Source organism: Epinephelus lanceolatus, chromosome 17 (genome assembly GCF_041903045.1).
Source record: "Epinephelus lanceolatus isolate andai-2023 chromosome 17, ASM4190304v1, whole genome shotgun sequence".
Lineage (NCBI taxonomy): Eukaryota > Metazoa > Chordata > Actinopteri > Perciformes > Serranidae > Epinephelus > Epinephelus lanceolatus.
This window is the reverse complement of record NC_135750.1, coordinates 38,871,690-38,890,903: the sequence shown is the minus strand read 5'-3', so window position 1 is coordinate 38,890,903 and position 19,214 is coordinate 38,871,690. Positions and strand designations below refer to the sequence as shown.

The 19,214-nt window shown below is 40.4% G+C and overlaps 1 protein-coding gene across 2 annotated transcripts in view; it reads right to left on the bottom strand.

The window, feature by feature from the left end:
* The window catches only part of LOC117248598 (rap1 GTPase-GDP dissociation stimulator 1), a 59,026-nt gene extending 40,864 nt beyond the window's left edge, over positions 1-18,162 (bottom strand). Inside the window, exons 1-4 of one of the 2 annotated variants that reach the window (XM_078160650.1) lie at positions 17,845-18,162; positions 5,319-5,423; positions 4,264-4,386; positions 2,954-3,079 (exon numbers count right to left, since the gene is read on the bottom strand). In XM_078160650.1, the coding sequence (XP_078016776.1) occupies positions 2,954-3,079; positions 4,264-4,386; positions 5,319-5,423; positions 17,845-17,857 (367 nt within the window). In that variant the 5' untranslated portion in view covers positions 17,858-18,162. The remainder of the gene's footprint in view (positions 1-2,953; positions 3,080-4,263; positions 4,387-5,318; positions 5,424-17,844) is intronic. The other variant, XM_078160651.1, reaches the window with a different exon arrangement.
* Between the last annotated feature and the right edge of the window lie 1,052 nt (positions 18,163-19,214).

The following is a 19,214-nucleotide window of genomic DNA, read 5'->3' as shown; positions in this document are numbered from 1 at the left end:
CAAATGTAGCCATAACACTGTTAACAAATTTCCTGGCCTTATAAATTTTTGCTGGATTGGCACCAGCCTCCCACCTGCACCTTTGGGTCAAAGAGGAAAATATTATCTTAATGCCTGGATGCTGGAGGTGAAGCTGGTGCAGGTCCTTCTTTATCATATTGACCAGCTTGACACTGCTGACCTCCTCCATGTCATTGCCGCCACAGTGGATAATGAGGACATCTGGTGCTGCTCTTCCTCACAGGGAGTGGGAAAATAAGGGGAGAAGGCCTCTCCACTGCAGTCCACCTCAGACACGGACACCTGGCATGCTGAGGTTGCTTCCCAAGGTCTCTGCAGCTGTCATAGCTGTCACCAATGATCCACACCGTACCTATGAAAGTAAAATGAGTGTAATAAATGCCTCAGGTAATGAAAAACAGAAAGTTAACTATATAGGGTGAATCAGTTCTTTTTGTTGACAATACCAATATACTAATACTATTATGTCACATCTGTAGGATAAAATAGAACAGGGAGCAACACCTCAAAATATAGATGACAGTCTTTTAAATGCTTTATTTTTGTCCTTGGAAGTCAATGTAATATTAGCTTAGCTGTCTAAAGTCAAGTAGCCAAAACTGGTACTTACAGTTTCTACTGTTAACTTTAATTAACATCTTCTAACAAGTATAACACTGCCTTTCCTTCGCAACTTCGACATTTCTTTATCATGTTCTAGATGATAATCTCGCACTGCGCTGTTGATAACAGTAATGTTAACGTTACACATAAATTTCAGTCCCCTTCGGACTTTTATCAATGTCAAAATCATAAATACGTACGCTGTTTGCAATAGCGGTGTGGGTACTAGGCTATAATCTTTAATGTCAGCCGTTATGCACACTGCGAATCCAACTACTAACTGTATGTGTTAATGTGACATCACATGTGACTTAGCTTATTAACATTATCTTATTCAAAGTATAATCAAGTGACATCCAAATAAACAACTCGTAACTAAAGTTACGTGAATATCTAAATTCAGGTCAATTGATTTGCTTCAAATTATTTGTTAAATATGTATTAAATAAACGTTACGCTGATTCACTGTAAAACTGGCCAAATTACTGCAAGTCTCGACAAAATCAAGTGTTGCAAATTAACGTACCAAAATTAACGTTATATATTTAAAAACACTGAAGCATTTTTAAGATCGTGTAGTAACGTAATCTCAATAACAGCTGAATCATTGTTTCAAGTTTTGTTGTATAATGTTAGTTTCAGGTAAACTCAACTTACCTCAAGTTTCATGAGGGAGCTAGCACCAAGCAGGAGCAGCCACACCAACACCACAGGGCTCGCCAAAGTAGCCTAGCTTGTTAGCCTTAGCTAACTTAGCAGCTTCGAGTGAGGTGGACGTGTTTAAGCAAACAGGCTTCATTTGGCCCGCCTCTTTGCCCATTTTTGATTGGCCGGGAGTTGGGCACTGCCAAGATGGCGATGGCCAGAGCCGCCTACTTTAAGCTTCAAAACCGCTCCTCAAAAACCAATGGGTGATGTCATGATGACTATGTCCATATTTTTATACAGTCCATGGTTTGAACCCACGGCCGCTGCATCAGGGACTGAGCGTCAGATCACGGGGTGTCCGTTCCATCCACTAAGCCACCATTACTCCGTGGCAACTTTGTTGATAATCAAGTCACTTTTCTTACGACCCGACAAACCGCTGTCTCACTTATGTGTTCAGTGTTTTTGATACCCTATTATAAAGAAAACTGCAGCTGCTTAAGGATCAAAGAGCAATGCATAAAATTTGCTCCGATGATAACGTAAATCCACGATGTGTAATATTTGATATATCTGGGTGGAACAGATTGTTAGATAAATGATAGACTGTGAGGTGAAATTGTATCTTTCATACAGACACTCCTTTGGGGAGACATCCAAACAGGGTCTAATCACCTTCTCCGTACGCAACAGCCTCTGAATAAACTGTGCCTCAACGTCCATGACTGGAGGGAAAAAAAGGAAAAGGAAAAGCCATGTTTCTCCTTCCTGCTATACACTCAGCCTCAGGCTTAGATGAAGCAAACCTGCAAGCCAGCAGGTTAGCTTTCCCGAGTAAGTTGCCATAGTAACTGACTCAGGGTTATGCTGAGCTGGCTTTGTGACACGGAAAACTCAGAGTTTCCTTCATCTCAGGCTAAACATACTCAGAGTTTTCATTAATCCTGCTTTCTGAAATAGGGCCCAGTTCTGGACTACTGTCTATCTTTCCTTTGCTGGCAGTGAAACACCATGAGCCATAAACGCATAAGACATTCACACTGAGCTGAAATGAAAGGAGTGCTCATAATTTTGGTAAAAAATCTTAAGTAAACAGTCTCATACTGTCTTTGTGCTGTTGGTTATGGTGGGTTGTGTTTCACTACAGACAGGGCTCAGCCCCTGCTCATACAAACATGGGAGCTCAGCTGAGTGGAGGAGAAAAGGAGAGCGGAGAATTGGAGACAGCTGCATTCCACATGTCTCTGCATGAAAGCTTCAGGAGTAAAAGCAGCTGTGATAGCTGACATAAAACAAAAGATTGGATCCTCTATATAGCTCAATATAGTCCATCACGATCAGTCAAAAAATGCCTTGATCAGCACTGATCCCAATTTTTAGTATTTTAACTTCACTTTAACTATAAATAGGTCATTATTTCATTTCATGGTCTCACAGGTTGTAATTATAGCATGTTGTGTAAATGATAGCTGGATACAAATCATCACATTAAAGTGAGTTGTAATAAGAGATCATTTAAAATTTGAAAATCATAAGCCATATACATATACCTACTGAAACCTGAAGAGTGACTTGCTGTCTGTCTCTCTAACCTTTAAAAGAACACAGTCTGTGCCTCATAAGCACACTGTTCATCATCAGTGAACCCTGCTGACTGAACAGCAATGTCAGACCAACTTACAGTTGTCAAAACAGATGCGTCCGATGGCCCTGCCAGTGTTCAGCAACATCTCCTGGTTATTGCTGTTCAGATGGGGAACCAGCACCTTCACCAGGCCTGCCTCAATGCACGGCTCCCTCACTGCAGCTACAACACACACAACAGTAAGACGTTGGAAATATAAGCCTTAATATACAGTAGTTTCACATTAAAGGTCCACTGTGAAGGATTTAGGGGTGTCTAGTAGCAGAAACGGTATAAAATATTCATAACTATGTATGCTATCATTTATTATCACTTGAAAATAATTGTGTTTTTGTTACTGTAGAATGGAGAGGGTTCTCTCCAGCAGAGACCGCAATCTTGATCTATAGTAGTCCACAAGGGAATAATCAAAAAACAGCTGTAGATAGGGCCATTCATGTTTTCTTGTCAGCACTTGTAGTCCCCCTACATGTTTAGCATACAGGAGAAGTTTCAGTTCTGTGTCCTCACCATTAAATGCCCCTAAATCCAAAACACTAGACCTTGCCATTTGGTGGTTAGCTGTTACCAGGCCATTAAATGACAGTTATCAGTGGTTATAAGCATAATAGCTATGGGTTAAGCCTGTTATACACTGTGCAATTTTGGGCTGTCCCATATGAAACATGACCAACATGAAAGAAAGGTGGCGTTATCTTTGGTCATGGCTCTTAAACGATGGTCCTATGTCGCACAGTGAAAGAGGTTTAAGGATGGTCGTTGTCACAGTCTTGCGATCAAAGACAGCCTGGGATACATTTCTGACAGTGTCAGGCCCTCAGGCCCCTTTATTTCCATATTTCTACTTGTTCACCTGATGCCCTTATACTTTTCCATCTGGCCTAGTCAGTCACCTGACTCCTGCATCCAGCTGCTCCCTCCTGCCCTGCAGTAACCTCTTTCCATCACCTGACCAGCACATTTCCAGCCTTTGTTTCTGCCTGTCTGATACTAGCAGCCCAAGGGACTCATAATTCTCTACTTAACCCTGATCTGGATATGTTTACCTAGTAAACATGAATTTTAAATTCAACCTGACTATCGGTGAATTGTACTTCTGAATTCAAGCTTGCTGTTTGAGCCACTAAATTTGAACATTTACAATGCCATGACAACTGGGCAAACTCATCTGCTGAGCGTTGGTGATAGGAGAAATCCCTCAAAGCTACACATATACTGATGTAGCAGCTATATAAAATATTCAAAATATTCATATTCAGATAAAAAAATTAAATTGCTTTGTTTTATTTACAGCTGAAAGGTTGCAAATGCTATTCAAGAAGGTAACATCTGTAGCAGTATCCTACCTTCCCTGGCCATCTCTGCTACCACCAGAGCCACCTGGCAGCTCAGGTGGCTTTTACTCCGTAAGGCCTGAGCCAGTGTGGGTAAAATCCCGCTTCTGGCAATCTCCACAGCAGCATCCTTTTCTGTTGACACCCAAATTTATTAGATCAACATGACAGCAATGACAGGATGTAGAATCACAGCACATACTAAAAATATGCAAAGGTAGTTTTGGCTTAAAGTTTTCAGTTTACACAGGAAAGCCCAGATGACTTCAAGTCACAAAGTATGTGACTCACAAAGACTGTGATGAGTGAGTGGTTTCATTAAAAATACACTGTCACAGATGTCTTTTTGTTGGTGGCCTCCTGATCATTTCTTTACTGCCACCATCCAACTGTCTGTTTCAACCAATATAATCGATACCCTTACACCAATTATTCAATAAAGTATAAACACAAAATCAATGTAAAGCACCTTTTAGACATGTACCATGTTAGATATATGTAATGGTAATTTTACGTGTTGGTCACATGCCTGAGAAGAGTTGGAGCACTTTGAAAAGTCATCCTGATAATTCAGCTGTATTCAGCTGTAAGTGTAATGCTTTAAGATATAGAGTTAAACACTGTGGTCCTACTTATCTGACATTTCATTATATGTACTTTGTTGCTTTGCTATTATCTTTGATAAACCAAATCTACCAGCACAGCAGCCAAACAATGTACTAAAACATATTTGAGCCACCTAAAAAATCAATATCACTCTAACTGTGCACTATATTTGAATATTCACTTTACCTTACACACTAACCAATTGAGGCCACAGTAGACCAGCAGCTCAGTGTTCTGCTAAGTAAAATTACTGTTTTTGTCAACGGACTCTGGTGGCTTTGATATACAACTTCAATTCCCCAACAGATAGGCTGAGGTAAAGCGATGAAAATATTCTAAATATAGCATACACTTACACTGATACTGAGTTTTTTAAAGTTGGTCTTTTTTTAGATGGCTAAAAACAAACTTACTCAGCATTTGTCCAGCACTGTTTGATTTTATGTAAGTATATGACTTACTCTTTTCCAAAAGACTAGCCAGCACTGTGTCCAAATGAGGCTTGAGCTCCTCATCAATCAACTCCGTACTCACACTGATAGCCTTTAGTGCCTCGCTCAGAGTATCTGCAAGACACACATAAACATACACAATCACAACCAGCAACAACAATTAAGAGTCTGATAGCATCTGTCATATCCCATTTTAATAAACTCTCATACATGAACACTTAATTTTTATTTAAATCAACAATAGCAAAAGTATATCAAATCAGCAGGAGGCACCTGAGGAGCAGTCAATGGTGTTTGCATGAGAGCTATGTTTTCATCAACCCTATGCCAGACGAAGCACTGACATTGATTAATTCCACAAAATTCAAGTTGTTATGTTAAACCTCTCAAGTGTTAAATGCAGTATTTGAAACTATACCTAAATAACCAGTTTGTACTGAAACCACAGGTTTAAATATAACCTTTGAAATATAGTGTTGCTGCCTTACTAGTTAGATAGTTTCTGCAGAAATTTGACATGCTAGACTTTACAAAATTTGTTACCATCTTAATTTATTTTTTGAATTTGAGATTAGAATCAAGTGTTACACCAAGATATTTAAAATCAGATACCAATGTCAGCTTTTCTCCTGCAACAATTCAATTCAATTTTATTTATAAAGCCCAATATCACAAATCACAATTTGCCTCACAGGGCTTTACAGCATACAACATCCCTCTGTCCTTATGACCCTCACAGCGGATAAGGAAAAACTCCCCAAAAAAAACCCTTTAACAGGGAAAAAAAACGGTAGAAACCTCAGGAAGAGCAACTGAGGAGGGATCCCTCTTCCAGGACGGACAGACGTGCAATAGATGTCGTACAGAACAGATCAGCATAATAAATTAACAGTAGTCCGTATGACATAATGAGACAGAGAAGAGAGAGAGAGAGAGAGAGAGAGAGAGAGAGAGAGAGAGAGAGAGAGAGAGAGAGAGAGAGATGCAGGTAATGACAGTAGCTTACAACAACATTATTGAAAGTAATAATATTATAGTTATAGTTCTGGCTACTGTGGTACAATATGTTGAAAGTATGTATTAATATCTGGCAGTATACATGTGTGACAATAGTCGTATGTGTATAATAACAGTAGAAGTATGACTAATGACTAATGATGGCAGCAGCAGCAGGAGGCATCTGGCAGGACCACGGCAGCAGCACAACCACACATGTCATGCTGTCCAGGCACCGCTGCGATATGAGTTAATCTGAGAGACAGTGGAGCACAAAGGCTCCGGAGAAGAAGCCGAGTTAGTGACATCCAGAATGGCCGAGTTAGCAAGATGCAGTAATAGAATACGAGAGAGAGAGAGAGAGAGAGAGAGAAGGAGAGAAGGTGCCCGGTGTATTATAGGGGGGTCCTCCGGCAGACTAGGCCTAAGTCAGCCTAACTAGGGGCTGGTACAAGGCAAGCCTGAGCCAGCCCTAACTATAAGCTTTATCAAAGAGGAAAGTCTTAAGTCTAGTCTTAAATGTGGAGATGGTGTCTGCCTCCCGGACCGTAACAGGAAGATGATTCCACAGGAGAGGAGCCTGATAGCTGAAGGCTCTGGCTCCTGATCTACTTTTGGAGACTTTAGGGACCACGAGTAACCCTGCGTTTTCAGAGCGCAGTGTTCTGGTGGGATAATATGGCACTATGAGCTCTCTAAGATATGACGGAGCTTGACAATTTAGAGCTTTATAAGTTAACAGTAGGATTTTAAATTCAACTCTGGATTTTACAGGGAGCCAGTGTAGAGAAGCTAAAACAGGAGAAATATGATGTTTCTTAGTTCCTGTTAGTACACGTGCTGCTGCATTCTGAATTAGCTGGAGAGTTTTTAAGGACTTACTAGAGCTACCTGATAATAGAGAGTTACAGTAATCCAGCCTAGAGGTAACAAAAGCGTGGACCAATTTTTCTGCATCTTTTCGGGTCAGGATAGGCCTAATTTTTGCACTATTACGCAGATGAAAAAATGCAGTTTGTGAGGTTTGTTTTAAATGAGAATTAAAAGACAAATCTTGATCAAATATTACTCCGAGGTTTCTTACGGTAGTGCTAGAGGCCAGAGCAATGCCATCTAGAGAAACTATGTCATCAGATAAAGAGTCTCTGAGTTGTTTGGGGCCAAGAACAATAACTTCAGTTTTGTCTGAATTTAACATCAGGAAATTGGTGCTCATCCAAGTTTTTATGTCTTTAAGGCAGTTATGGAGTTTAGTTAATTGATTACTTTCTTCTGGCTTCATCGATAAATACAACTGAGTATCATCTGCATAACAATGGAAATTTATAGAGTGATTTCTAATGATGTTACCTAAAGGAAGCATATATAGAGTAAATAGGATTGGTCTGAGCACAGAACCTTGCGGAACTCCAAAACAAACTTTGGTACGTAAGGATGATTCATTATGAACGTCAACAAACTGAAAACGATCAGATAAATAAGATTTAAACCAGCTCAGTGCAGAACCTTTTAGGCCAATTAAGTGATCCAGTCTCTGCAGTAGAATTTGATGGTCAATTGTGTCAAACGCCGCACTAAGATCTAATAAAACAAGTACAGAGACAAGTCCTTTGTCTGAAGCAATCAGAAGGTCATTTGTAATTTTAACTAGTGCTGTCTCAGTGCTATGATGCACTCTAAATCCTGACTGAAATTCCTCAAATAAATTATTATCATGGAGAAAATCACACAGCTGTTCTGCGACTACTTTCTCAAGGATCTTTGACATAAAGGGAAGATTAGATATTGGTCTATAGTTGGCTAACACCTCTGGATCCAGGGTGGGCTTTTTTAGTAGAGGTTTAATTACAGCTACCTTAAAAGACTGTGGTATATAGCCTGTTAATAAGGATATATTGATCATATCTAATATATGAGTGTTAACTAAAGGAAAGACCTCCTTAAGTAGCTTAGTTGGGATGGGGTCTAAGAGACACGTTGATGATTTAGATGAAGAAATCACTGCGGTCAATTCTTGAAGAGAAATTGGGGAGAAGCTAAATATATATTAGGTTTTACAGCTGTGTTTGAGGTTAGATAGGTACTATCTGAGGACAGGAGGTCATGAATTTTGCCTCTAATAGAATTTTGTCATTAAAAAAGCTCATAAAATCATTACTGCTAAGGGCTAAAGGAATACAAGGCTCAATAGAGCTTTGACTCTCAGTCAGCCTGGCTATAGTGCTGAAAAGAAACCTGGGGTTGTTCTTATTGTCTTCTATTAATACTGAGTAATAGTTTGCTTTGGCATTGCGGAGGCCCCTCTTGTAAGTTATGAGACTGTCTGTCCAGATTAAATGAGATTCTTCCATTTTGGTTAATCGCCAATTCCTTTCAAATTTTCGTGATATTTATTTACGGGTCTGAGAAAGCAGGCTAGTAGAATTCACCAGAGCAGTATAGAGACGCTGTCACAGAAACACCGGAAATGACACAACTCGCTTACCGCAATACGTCAGCACGTCCACATGAATGAATGAATGAAACATTATTTGTTGACCTCTTAGTGAAGAACATAACTGTTTTCTTTATGTTAAAGTGAAGATGTGAGTTATTAAGCCACTGTGTGACATGGGCCATTACTGCCATGAGTTTAGATGCAGCTTGCTGTTTGGTCATTGCATGTACATTAAATTACAGTATCGTCTGTGTACAGTTGAATGTCAGACTCATGGCCTCCAGTGGGAAGATTATTTATGCAGATACTACAGCAGGGGCCCCAAAATTGATCCTGATACCAATATCATTCTTTCTTTTGTTTTGGAAATACCCTCATCTTAAACACAGGATGATTGCAATTTTCAGGCATCATACTTAGTAGATTGATAGAGGGGCTTTATATCAGTGTCCATGCTGATTCCATATCGTGCAAATTGAATTTTTTTTTTTTTGCTATTTGGGCTTCATCTTGAGTAGTACTGCCATTAACACACAGTTCAAGGTGTTTTTATTAGCATTATGTTTTCCTATTAACCACTCTAAGTTTTCCCAACTCCATAATTCCAAGGGAAATTTGGAATTCCCCTTTGTTTGGTCAGTGATATTAATGAAAAATTTTGCTTTTGCTTTCTCTCATCAGTTTAGGTATGTAACCATTTAATCATGGGAGAACTTTTTTTGTCTGTTATTGGGTTAAGATTTCTTAAAAAAATATTCATTATACCTTGTATTGTGGACAAAAAGATCTGACAGTCAGATTCAACATCAGATTAACACTAGAATATTATTCGATTTAATCCCTTTAATTGCATTTTCAAAGTTATTTTGTTCTCCCTAGGGTATTTTCAACTGACTGGGCTGTCTTAAGATAAGATAAGATAAGATAAGATAAGATAAGATAAGATAAGATAAGATAAGATAAGATAAGATAGGATATACTTTATTGATCCCCCATGGGGGAAATTCAAGTATCACAGCAGCACAAGACGAAATCAAAGAACATTAAATAGAATAAGATTAGGGAGAAGAAATAAAATGTAAAAGATAATAGATAAAAAAAAGATAAAATAAAATTGCTACATTACAATACAAATATTATTATTATAACAATTATTACATTACAAGGACAGACACTTTTTGGACAATTTCCCAACTGCAAGGGTCAAGTTATGATCGGATAACCCAGTGATCATACTGAATGCTTAGCATTGTTTAATAAATAATTGTTTAATAATACCATAAACTATCTTAATAAGAAAAACATATATAAAATAAGATGTTATATAGAACAATGTCAAAAAAGTTAAATGAGAACTACGAGTTTGTCTCCATTACTGCATGACGATATGGCCCAAGTATCATCCTATTTATAAAAGACAGGAATTTGTTCACTTAGCAGCGTCACTTATCCAATCCACACTGCCTAACCAGCAAAATATGTGTTAATCAATTTCCAAAACCCAAACCAACCTGCAAACCGCAAACTTTATGCATTATGGTAGCACAACTGTGTTGTAGTGAAGACTGAGACAAGGAGACAGACACAGACTAAGCACTGCGGTGTGTGTGTTTGTGTGTGTGTGTGAACTTGACCAGTATACTGCTTTGTCACTTTTAGATATTCAATGTTTTGATATATTTCTAGTAAGCTTACTCAACCTCAACCAAATTCCAACCAACCAAACTCAACCAAATAGATTTAGAACATCCTTAGTAATAGCGGGTCTAATGCATATATTTGGGGTTGGTTATTGTTCCTAATGAAATTATTTCCATCTCAATTGTTTTGGGGGTTGATTGAATATAAGAAGAAAAAAATACTAGAAATCCTAAATACTGTGAAACATTTTTTTCCTCCTCACCTTTTCTAAATCAATTAATGTTCTGCTTTTTTTTTTGTTTGTTTGTTTTTGCATATTTGAATATCCATTCTCTTAACTTTATGTTGTCTTTTGTGTTTCTTTAGCTAAAGTCAAGCACTGTGTTTTGAGCTGAAATGTACCAATGTAATGTAATTTTTTTGGGTGGGTCATAAAAAATATGTCCGCAGGTTCTGTATAAGGGCCAATCCAGGCATTTTCAGCAGATTTCAATAGGCTATATTGTGCCTGATCCATTTCCAGTCCTCTGTTTGCTACAAAACATTGTGCTCTGGGTAGGCCATCTTTCAGCAACACCATAGTGTGCTTCATTAAATACTGGAACAACTTCTTAGTCCAGTGGATTATAAATTAATTAAAATTAATTAATATCGCATTGATGTAAAAAGGTGCACATTTGAAGAGGTAACTTCCCCAAACAAGACACAAAGGAGGATGGAAAAGTGAACTATGCCAACATGTGTGTTGATTCAGTCGAGATAACATCAAAGAAGACAAGCTAATCTACAGGAGAATAAATATTTGAAAGTAATACAGAATACCTGAGAGCCTCACAGCATTATATTCTATTACAAATTTTAATATTTTGAATTGTCACCTGCCGCCTGATTTTCTGTTCTTTACATAAATGTTTCCACTCTATAGTGGAGCATAAGAATTTACCAGAATGCAGGAAATGAAGCGTCTGACACTCAAATTTCCACACACACACAAACACATACAACCCTCACACACACGCAGTGAAGAGAGAGCTTCAGATGGTAATCACCTGAGCTAATCCCTTGTAAGTCGAATGAAAATAGCCTGAGTGGAGGGGGCTATCAGGTTGATACACTGCCTGCTGTGTCTTGGTCTAACCCCAGTGTCCTTCTGTGTGTGTGTGTGTGTGTGTGTGTGTGTATGTGTGTGAGAGAGAGAGAGAGAGAGAGAGAGAGAGGGAGAGAGAGAGAGAGAGAGAGAGTGACCGTGTGTTTCTAAGTGTGTTTGGCAAGAAAGCAGGCAAGCAATTTACGGATCAGTCTCGCAAGCCCTTTTTAAATAGCATTTGTGTAAATTTGCAGGAAAGCCCAATCAGTCTTGTTTCAGCATTGGCAGTATTAAAACAAAACTGGGGAGTGCAGAAAAATGCCGCCTGCCTACTTTTGTTCATACAGAATGTGCCTTTATCGGGGCAATGGGGGGCGTGAGCAAGTAACACAATCTGTAGCTCAGCGTGTGACGTAAACAGTGACATGCTCTGAGGGAAGCCGCAGCTGGTCAGTCCTTTGGCGATTCTCTCATAAGTTGGCCCATCCTTCACCGTCTCTGTCATCTGACGGTTAATGGCCTCTTCGAGGACAAGGAGGGTGTGCAATTCCTTGTCTCCCCAGTTGCTCATCTTTACTGTAGTGTCTGTCAGGTTTGCGTTTGCCTCTTGCTACTAGCTGCTCATTCCTGCTATCAGCTGTTTCCTGTTTATCCACCGCCAGTGAGTCGCACATGCGACGTCATCAACAGCTCCTCCCACAAGTCATCAACACCTGTCGTGGTGGAAGGGCGCCTCGTTCTTTTTAAACCAAAAAGGTTCCGCCAATATGTCTACCCAACAAGGCGGAAAATTGGGCACCTCGGATCAACTTGCCAATCCGGCTCTGTGTGTCTAAACGCTCGCAGCTTGCCAGCAAAATGGCCCAACATTTGCCTAAAATCTGGCAGTGTAAAAGGGGCTTATGGCTCCTACATTCCGGCCCCTAATTATTCTAACCTAATAATTATACATTTACACATCATGTAGGAGACAAACACACAAAAGAAAAAGTCAAAGATATGGTTCAGTCCCCTTGAAGATGTCCTTTTCTTTTTTAGTGCAGCCATGAAGTTTCCACACATACAAACATACAGAGTACATGAAGGGGGTGGACACAGTATCAGGAACACCTGCACAATCTAATATAACAGAACTGTCCAGGAACAAATCCCAATATCGTGAAGCTCATTGTGTGTAGTGGTGCTCACACTTTGTAAGACAGCTTTTGATCCACCTCTATGATCAGTTTTTAAAGCAGTACATTGTGATACTGCCTTTGGGATTTATTTAGCATTTAGCAAGACAAATAAGAGTCCGCAGCAGCAGAAGCTTCAGATAAGATTGGCTCTTTGGGCGGTGGTGTGACTACAGCTTGTAATGCATGACAGCCAGTCCCTTCACTCTCAAGCTAAACAGTGCTCTCTTACTGCTCAGTGAGACAAACAGCCTGGTGTTGCATGGATTGTCTGGTCTAACTGTGACATTGGGGAGTGGTGCAGCTTAGAGCTTAGATTCTCTGCCCGGGCCATAATTTCTCGCAACTATCCTCAGGCTCGGACAGGTTGGGCTCTCATTATAGACCTAGGCTATGGAACCAACTACTTATCACACCTGGGGGGTGATAAGTCGGCCCCCCCTTGACGGCATCACTGGCCATACACATGTGAGTTGTTGACAGTGAAAACGTGTGTGTCGGCTTCGTCGGGTCTACCAAGTGCAGCACGATGCTGGTATATAATAGCAAAAAGACAGGGACCTCGACACTTAAGAGGCACATGACGAAGGCTTGCCGTGGAAAGAAAGACAAGAGTCAGCCTTCAATGTCCACGTTCGTATCCTTAAAAAAACATGTTGGGTTTAAACCGGGCTCGGGCTCGTAATTACAGCTACAGGGACGGGCCAGGCCGGGCTCGGACAGAACATGCACAGGCTCGGGTGAGGTCTGGCTGGATGTTTTTAAGCTCTAGTGCAGCTCCACACCTTACATCAAACGAGACTGACATTTTATGCAATGCAAAAAAGTGAGAGATTAGCCAATGCTTTATTTTGTGGAGACAATAATTTTACAGACATTGTTTGTTTGAGAATATCTGTGTGATAAATGGGTGCTCGCATCAGGCAGTTAGTAAACCCAAATCTGCCAGAGTTGGAGAGAGACGGTGTGATTTTACATCAGGCTATTTGTTATTAAGCTTAACCCTTGGATGACCCTTTGTGACTTACAACATCCATGATCCTTCGTAGTGGACAAAAATGTCCAGGGGTCATCCAAGGGTTAATGTGGGGTTATTGCCCAAGTAAGGCTGGCTGTATTCACACATTTTAATAGTGATTTTATTTAATAACAGTGACATCATGGCTAACACTATCATTACCTGGCTGTCCATGAAGGCAGGTCAGGGAGATATGAACAACATATTCTCACTCTAACCTCGTCAAATATTGACGTTTGATCATGGACTTTCTAAGCACATTGGATGTTGATGATCTGGGATGTTGTGTCAGCTTCAGCCTGTTAAATGCATTGTCCATCCATCACCCCTCCCACCCACCTTACTTGGACTTTTGTTGTTGTGCTGCTTCGTTTCCCCCTGACGACACCGGACACCATTAAACAATAAAGGCGACCAGCCACGTATCATGCCGAAGCGAAAGGATGCCTTTTTGTCTGTGCCCACAAGCAATACAGCCGTCACTAACATACCTCTCAGTCCTCCAGCTTGAATTGGCTACCCGGCCTGCTGCTACCATAGACTGCGTGTTACTGGATTAGCTGATGATGAGAGTCTGTTGCTGCAGAGCGGCATTTGTACTTTTGCTCATACTGTTGTCACACTAGCGGTGACACAGCAGCAGGCTACAAGTCATTTTTAATGGAAGCTAATGACATTAAGCTACAAACCAACGGCCAACATTTGTCACTGCGGATGGGTGTGACAAGATACAAATCAAAGTTGAGTTGGCCTAAACTTTTTTAAGCACTCAAATGACATGGTAATGCATCAACCAATTACATGGTTTGTTCCCAGCTGTGGTACTGTATTATTTAGCTAGATCAGGCTGAGGCTAGCTCTCTGTGTATTGCCGTGTATTCAGAGATGCAAAATGCAATATTTCAATGGGGCTCAGACACTGATGAAAAGCATTTAAATTTTTTGACCAAATAAAAACTCTAGATGCTGTTCGACGAGGTGCTTTGTGGCAAGTAGCACTCACACAAGGACGTTACTATGTTAATTAGCTCTTGAGCAACACTTCAGTGGCAACTCAACAATAATGTAGGTCACGCAGCTGCAAAACACCAGGGTGTGTGTGCTGTGCTATAGACTGTGTGTGCTATTGGGTTAGCTGCTAACTGCTAAGTGTCTGTAGCTGCAAGGCAGCTTGTTCCTTAGCCCAGAGGTGTGTATATTACTGTGATACTGGGTTAGTAGCTAATGACAATCTGTCGCCGTGGGGTGGAATTCATTTTTTGGCTTGGGGGTGTGTGTATATTACTGTGATATCTATGATACTGTGATAACAATTTTCTGTGGTGTGACAAACTTATTACACATATTTATTTTTCCTTTACCCGGACTTGCAGTTAAGATTGTTTTAAATGTCTTCTGCAGTCATCTTTTTTTGTTTTTATATTTTGCCCTCTTAGGGACTACTGCAACACATAAAGCTATAGGAGATCATTGATCTTAAGTGAATCAGAGAAGAAGTGCACTAGAAAAAGAGGCTGAAATATAGTATTAAATCAATTAGCTAATTTAAAGAAAGCAAACAAACAATATTACAGAAAATGTCATGTCAGGTTTCTTGTAGTTAATTATATATTATCTCGTCACATGATAAGAGACTTGAAATTGGATAACATCAACATATATATTACTGCATCTCTGTGTATAACAAAAGCACCAAATAAAATAAGAAATCGTTAATTTTACTTAACAATTTTAAGTGTTGATTTACAGTTATTATATAGTTGATTTATAATTATAGATGCTGCTTTCCTTTTTCAAGGGCATATATAGCAAGTGGCATTGTTTTTAATTTAATGAGAGTTCTTCTTTGAACACAGGCAGATTTTCAAGGTGGCAATGACTGATAAGGGCCCATTCTCCACCCAACACATTGTTGGAGGGCCCACTCTCTTTATGGGCCCCCCACCTTACGGGCCCTAGTGCAACCACACTTCCTGCACTGCCTTTATTAAAACTCCTGGTTATTGTAGTAAATGGATATTTTATTCTATGTTTTGGCCTCTCGTCCACACACAAACAGAGTTTTAAGTCACTAAAACAGAGATTTTTTTAAACACCTTCTAAGATGCAGATTTTTTTTTTAAATTCTTGTCTCTGTTTACCTGTGTGGACGTGTAAAACGGAGCAAATTGGGGAACAATAATGAAATCAGTTTGCCAATTGTTGCTTCGTGGAATGACTATATGCTTAAAATACTGCATTTAAATGGGGTAATGTTTACTTTGTTCATAAGAAGAGTCCGTATGAATGCCCCCCTGTTGTGGTATTCACACCCTCCTCCTAAGTGGAAATCTTCCGAAAGCTTTGAGATCACATTTGCATTTGACTTCCCATGTTTCAAACACAAGCTCACAAGTTCCATTTGAACACAGCATTACAACAACAACAATAGCAGACTGCTTATTTGCTAATGTTTTGTCTGCACTGCTTGCGAGTGGCATGGTGGTGCAGTGGTTAGCAGTGTTGCCTCAAAGCAAGAGGGCTCCTGGTTTGAACCCCAGGGCGGGGGAGGAGTTTGCATGTCCTCCGTGTGTCAGCATGGGTTTTCTCCGGGTGCTCCGGTTTCCTCCCACAGTCCAAAGACCTGCAGATTAGGTTAAATGGTAACTCTAAATTGGCAGTAGGTGTGAATGTGAGTGTGAATGGTTGTCTGTCTCTGAGGCCATGTTTAGACGACAATGGTTTCTCTAAAAATGGAAAAGTCTGTCCTTTGCGTTTTAAAAAACTTCTGCATTTATATGACGTCGTTATTGAAACGATCCCCATTCACACAGAGCAGCAAAATCTACTGGAAACGCTGTAGCATGCACGCCAAAGCAACACCACAGCATGACTCCATGCGCCTGCGCTGAAGCGCCTTCCTCTACAACACAGTGATTACAAACCAAAACAAAGAAGACACAATGGCGAAAGCATGCACAGATAACTTTGTCTGGATGGACGACAAGGTGGAGTTGCTACAGTAACAGATCTACACTTCACTTCAAATCAACAGGGTGAGCAGCACAAACAGAGCTTGGCATTGTTGTTGTGACGGTCGACTTTCCCACGCATGCCCAGTGACTGGAACCGTAATGCACATGTGCAAAAAGTCTCAGTTTTCAGAGGAACTGCATATTGCAAGTTTACATGACAACGGAGAACCCGTTTTCAAAACGTTGCGTTTTCAGGCACCCAAAATGCCGCTGTCGTGTAAACGATCGGTGACCTTTCCAGGGTGAACCCTGCCTCTCATCCAATGTCAGCTGGGATAAGCTCCAGCCCCCACATACGACACCTAACAGGATAAGCGGTTATGGAAAATGAATAAATGAATGCTTGTCTAATGACTACTTTACACTTAGTATTACTGGACCACTTCATGGACGAACATGCTGCACCCAATATTTTTTGCTCCACCTCAGCGTCTGTGGTTTAAAGTCAGTCAAGCAGATGGTGGGACACTTCAAGAGTGGGATTTTGTTTGATGAGGGGTGTAAGGACAACTTTTAATGCCCAGAGTATCACCCGTGTCTTTGTGTGAGCACCTTCATCCGTATATTGAAGAGAAATCAGCAGTGATGAGATCTCAGGTAGCTGTTTTGAAAAGGGTAACTTTAGCTTGTACAGTTTACTGCCTTTGTGACAAGGAGAGACTGCGCAACACAGGTAACGCCAGTGATTGCTTGGGGTAATTTTTGCCTCCCACTGTGGACAAAGATAAAAAGGTGTGGACAGAATTATTTTTTTAAATGAAGTGAAACAAAGGGGGAAAATGTCCTCTCTCAGAAACATCTGTATACATGTTGACAGGGCCTCTGTGTAAGTCATGATTAAAAATCTGACATTTGTTCAACATTTAACAATTTAGTTTAAATGTCAGCCATCAAGGTAGTTTCAATTCTTCTTCTCCACTGTTGATTCAATCATATTTATCTCCTCCTCAATCTGAATATCTATCTATCTATCTATCTATCTATCTATCTATCTATCTATAGAATGCCTTCATATTCAAATTAATACACACACATTCACATTCCTTGATGTGTGATGCCTAAAATCACATAACCACAGCTCGTATTGTACGTCATTACTGATATGAAACCATGCACACTCACACACATAAACACACACTAGGGGATGTTCGATATGTAGCTACTTACCGGTGTCTGTCATGGCTGCTGGTCGACAGGCTCTCTGCTGCCTGGCTCACTGCCTCTGCCTGTTTGCACTGTGTGTTTGTATGTGTGTGTGCAAACGTGTGAGTATGTGTGTGTGTGTGTGTGTGTGTGTGTGCAAACGTGTGTATGTGGCTGGCAGAGGAGCTACCCTCCCTTCTTACGGTCAGGTGTACCCCAGCTCTGTCTCTCACTCTGTCTGTCTGTTTCTCTTTACTCCTCGCTCTTGCTCCCTTAATCCAATTATCCGACACTCTCTCTGTCTTTCTCTCTCTCCTCCCCCTCCCTACCACCACTGCGCCTGCGTTCTCTCTCCCTGCTCATTTGCTGTCAGTTCCCTCCTTCCGTGTCTCTCTCTCTCAATTCTCAAATTCATATGCCGGTAAGCGTTATTTTATATTAAAGCATCACTGTAGGCTATATAAGAGTGTGAGTGATAGCCAACAAATAAATTTAAATTACTGGATAAAAAACAAGCTTCTATTTCACAGAAATATTTTATGAAATAATACTTAGCTATAGAAAACCCAATGTCTGAAGATAACAACATACACAGAGCAATTCAATGACACACAGAACATTTCTGAAACCCCCAAAAGAGTTGAGGAAGAGCGGTGGATGCAGGCTTCATGAGGAGAAATAGTTGTAACCTTGATGTAACTTCAGTTCTATGAGTATGTGCACAGCTTTCTAACGGACTTCCCTAATGGTTTACCCCATCAAGGCTTCACCTCAGCATCCTTAGACAAATCTTTGCACTCACCGCTCAATCAGATCATAGCATACATGCCCTATAAAACCATAACACACCCATTGATTAGCTCACTCTTGGACTCATCAACTGATGAAAGGGTCCAGCTGGACATACAGTTAGAGGGCAACATATTACATCCAGGTCGCTACTATTTCTATTTCATGCTTTGCCCTCTGACATGCTTTGCTATTGGTAAACACCGGCGACAAAGTACCCAGGTGAACAGCCCTGGACCCGAAGGCAAATGCAAATCTTTCATAAAATTGCATCACAAGTGAATGTCTCCCATGGACTGTATAACTAATGGATGTAGCCACCGTGACATCACCCAACGAGTAGTGGACTGCCGTTTTGAAGCCACTTGTTAGATAGACAACAGGCTCTTACTGCACCTTTGCAAACAGCTCATCTCCAACAGGTAAACTTCTGTTACACTTACAGCAAAACAATGAGGGATTTTAGCTGTGGATCAACCTGCTGCTTTAAACGTCATCATTCAAGACAAGCCTTCATCAGTTAAAGACACACCTTCAAGCACGTAGCTGTGTTATAATGGAGACACAAATCCCTGCCACACTGGGCTGACATGCCAAAATCACAC